Source organism: Pseudozyma flocculosa (genome assembly GCF_000417875.1).
Source record: "Pseudozyma flocculosa PF-1 unplaced genomic scaffold scaffold00005, whole genome shotgun sequence".
Lineage (NCBI taxonomy): Eukaryota > Fungi > Basidiomycota > Ustilaginomycetes > Ustilaginales > Ustilaginaceae > Pseudozyma > Pseudozyma flocculosa.
In genome coordinates, this window is record NW_006920873.1 from 4,228 (window position 1) to 7,864 (window position 3,637).

The 3,637-nt window shown below is 64.7% G+C and overlaps 2 protein-coding genes across 2 annotated transcripts in view; both read left to right on the forward strand.

Annotated features, from left to right (window-relative positions):
• Positions 1–1,225: 1,225 nt before the first annotated feature.
• PFL1_01844 (uncharacterized protein) lies at positions 1,226–2,611 on the forward strand (the record flags this gene model as incomplete). Its single annotated transcript, XM_007879356.1, has 2 exons — positions 1,226–1,575; positions 1,927–2,611. 2 exons carry the CDS (start codon positions 1,226–1,228, stop codon positions 2,609–2,611), a joined length of 1,035 nt encoding a protein of 344 aa, XP_007877547.1.
• Positions 2,612–3,070: 459 nt separating this feature from the next.
• The window catches only part of PFL1_01845 (uncharacterized protein), a gene marked incomplete at both ends in the record, with an annotated part of 1,874 nt that continues 1,307 nt past the window's right edge, over positions 3,071–3,637 (forward strand). The window contains 2 exons of the mRNA XM_007879357.1: positions 3,071–3,114; positions 3,204–3,480. Coding sequence (XP_007877548.1) covers positions 3,071–3,114; positions 3,204–3,480 — 321 coding nt within the window. The remainder of the gene's footprint in view (positions 3,115–3,203; positions 3,481–3,637) is intronic.

Genomic DNA, 3,637 nt, shown 5'->3' on the forward strand with positions numbered 1-3,637 from the left:
TCTCCGACTCAGAGCCATCTGGGAGCAGATCAGGCCCATCTTAGGGTATGGTGTAGCCCTGGGCCAGGTGCCCATCCCTGACCTTTTTGCAGGATTTTACCTGCCAGCAATGGTGCCTTGCCAGGCCAAAAACTGCTGGCAGGGGTGCAAAAAAGGGGGGTCAAAATTCCCTCAAAAATCATACCTTGCCCCTGACCCTAGCAGGAGGCCTGGAAGGCACCCTGACCTGCTCAGCAGGCCCAGGAGCCTGGCCCTTCCCGGCCCTGCCCAGGCCACCAGGATGGGCCAGGACTGCAGCCTGGCCAGGTGGAAATTCAGGGTGGAACAGGGCAAAACTGCCTGCCAGCCTAGCTCAGACATCTGGGAGCAGATTCTGCTCCTGCTCATGGTCAAAGAATGAACATGAGTAAGCTGCCAAAAGAAGAGCAGCAAGAGCAGGGCTGGGTTTCAACGGGTAGTTTTAACCCTGCCTCTTGCCCATAAGTCTCATCTCAGGGCTTGCGCTTCCCTGCAGGTGGCAGGCCAAGGTGCATTTTGACAGCCATCAAAGCAATTGGTCTAAGTGTGAAACAGCCAAGCACACAACAGCCTCTGAGGATGTTCTGATATCATATCTGGCAACAAGCGCAGGTGCATAGCAAAACGGCACTTAGCAAGCACAAGTTACAAAAAGAATGGTTAAAACAATGGGTCCAACCCAGAATCGAACGCGGGACCTTGGACTCTGTGGTTCTGCGTGAAAGATTGCCTGGGAAAAAGTTGGGGTCCAACTGGGAATCGAACCCAGGACCTCTGTCATACAGTTTCTGCGTTTTTAGAAACGTCCGAACCCTAAGACAGCATAATAAGCCACTATACGATTGGACCCGCTGATGTAAGCGGGACGAAATGTTGTATATATAAGGCCTTACAAGCGGATGCCCTGTTTTGCACGCGGGTGGGGATCGGCAACTGACCGGCCCGGCAGAGTGCGGGGAAGAGGCGAGCGATGTCCGTGCGTCGCTCGACTGTGCGATCCTTCGCTTTCTGCCCATCGATCCGGCTCGCCTACCCTCGCTCCGCGCTTCAGCTTGCCGTCTCTCTCTTTGCTTGCTCCGCCGTCTCGTCTCGACACTTTGCCGCGCCCTATCGTCCTCTCTCTGCTGCTCTTTCCGATCTTCACCCGACAGTACGGCCGCCCGCCGCCGACCGCCCGCCGACACAGCCGCCGTCTCGATACGAGACCATGGCCGACCTCTTTCCAAACTTCGAGACGCACCGTGTCTCTGTGCCGTCGAGCGGCGCAGGCGATGCGGCCGCCGAGCCCATCGAGATCTTCTGCCGACGTCGGGTGCCTGCGACGAGCAAGGACGGCGCGACGGCGGGCAAGGCGCTGCTGCTTATCCACGGCCACCCGCAGACGCACCACATCTGGCACCGGGTGGCGGCGCAGCTCGTCGAGCAGGAGCCCGAGTGCGAGCTCGTCGTCGTCGATACCCGCGGCATGGGCCAGAGCTCGAAGCCGGCCATCCGCGACGCACAGGGCCGCTCCAACTACACAAAGCGCAGATGCGCAGACGACCTCGTCGCCGTCATGTAAGTCGATCCGGTCGCTCGCAGTCGTGGTCCCAGTCGATCGCGGTGCGCGGCTGCAGAGAGATGCCTCGCGAGGGATCGCGGTGCGCAGCTGCAGAGAGGTGCCTCGTGCTGAGGGCGGGCACAGGGGCGAAGCAATCGAGGCCTGCGGATGGGCTCCGAGGCGGGCACCCCCAGCGATGTCCCTCGACGCCCCTTTCATGGACCCCTCTCGGTCCGTCGTGGTGCTTGCTTCTTCACCGATCGCCCTGACGCACGCCCGTCGAGCTGGGCCGCCCGCTGTCAGCGACTGACTGCTCCTCGTCCGCCCGTCTTCTCCCTGCTGGACGCTCCCTGGCCCCTCTCCCGCAGGCGCCACTTTGGCCATCAGAGCTTCTACGTCGCCGGGCACGACCGAGGAGCGCGGATCGGGCACCGGATGCTGGTCGACCACGGCGCGTCGGTGGTCCGCTCTGCCGTCTTTATCGATATTGCGCCGACGGTCGACATGTACCGCCTGGGCGACTCGCGGTTCGGGATGCTGTACTGGCACTGGTACTTCCTCGCGCAGCCCGCGCCGATCCCCGAGACGTTCCTCGTGAGCGCGCCCGAGGCGTACCTGGGCCGCCTGACCAACATCGGCCGCGGCTCCTCGGACGCGTCGGCCAAGGTGGCTGCGGCTGCTGCGGCGGCGGCGGCGGCGGCCAAGGACGACGTGTTCCACCCGACCGCCGTGGCCGCGTACCGTGGCAACATTGCCACCATGGACTCGGCGGCGGCCATGTGCGAAGACTACCGTGCGAGCGCGCCCGGCGGCGAGGATGCCGTGGCCGACGAAGAGGACCGCGCGGCGGGCAGAAAGGTGCCGCAGCCGCTGCACCTGCTGTGGGGCAGCAGCGGCGTGATTGAGCTGTTGTACGGCGGGGCCGTCGACCTGTGGCAGCAGAGGTGCGAGCATCCGGTTCAGGCCCGGCCGGTCGAGACGGGCCACTATGTGCCCGAGGAGGCGCCCGAGGAGGTCGTCAAGGAGATTCGGGCGGTGCTGCGGCACGAGTGAGGGGAGACGTCGGGTGCGGCGTGGCGCGGCGCCAAACGAGAGACGGCGAGAGATGCAGACCAGGTGTGAGCAGCTTGTAGATGGTAGACAACGAGGGTCGCGGGTGGCAGCGTCGTCTGGCGGACGGTGGCAGAGGGCGGCGTGGGCTGGACAGTAGCATGGCGCAGGCGCCTTAGCGCCAGCAAAGTGGCTCGCCTCTTTGCGCGACGCTGACGGCGCGGCGGGCCGCCGGCCCTATCATGGAACGCAGGAGGTGCGACATGCTTTCACGCCCCTTGTGGTCTGTGCTGTGCGGCATCGCGTGCCAGAGACTGACGGTGGGGGCCCGGCAGGGTCCAGTAGTGAGCGGCCCTGTCCCAAGCTTAAGCTTCCTTGACCCCCCACCGTGGGAGCGCCTGAAGCTTGCGACCCGACCACCACGTACGCCGCCTTTCTGCTCCTCGTCGATCCTCTGCAGCCATGCCGGACGCCGCACCGCCCTCTGATGTGCCCACCGCACCGCCGTACGTGTTGCCGTGTTGCTTGCGCAGCGTCAGGGGCAGCGCCGAGATGTCCGCTGATCGTCGCCCCCTCTCGACACCGACTCGACCAGGCCGTGGACGCTGACAGCCGAGAGCTGGCTGTTTCCCTTCTGGACCTCGAGCTCGACGAAGCGGCAGCATCAGGCCGCAAAGCGACAGACGGCACAGGAGAGCGACGGCGCCGAGGTAGCGCGGCAGCTCGGCCTTCCGCCCGGCTCGTTTCACCCGCTCGAGGCGCTCGCCAGCGCCCACGTCGCAAAGGACCACGGCGAGTTCAAGGGCGGGCTGGGAGCCTGGATCCTCTACCGTTACACCGACTCGCCCGCGGGGCCTTATGACGAGCTCATCGTGAGTGCTGCCAGCGACGGCCACGGAACGGGACTGCGGTATCGTCTGCCCCTCGAGAGGCCTTAGATTGACATCCATCGTCCGCGGACGACTTGCGCGCTTCGTTTTCCTTGCCCCGTCGCCCCCCCCCCCTCNCNCNCGCACGCGCNCNGCGAGC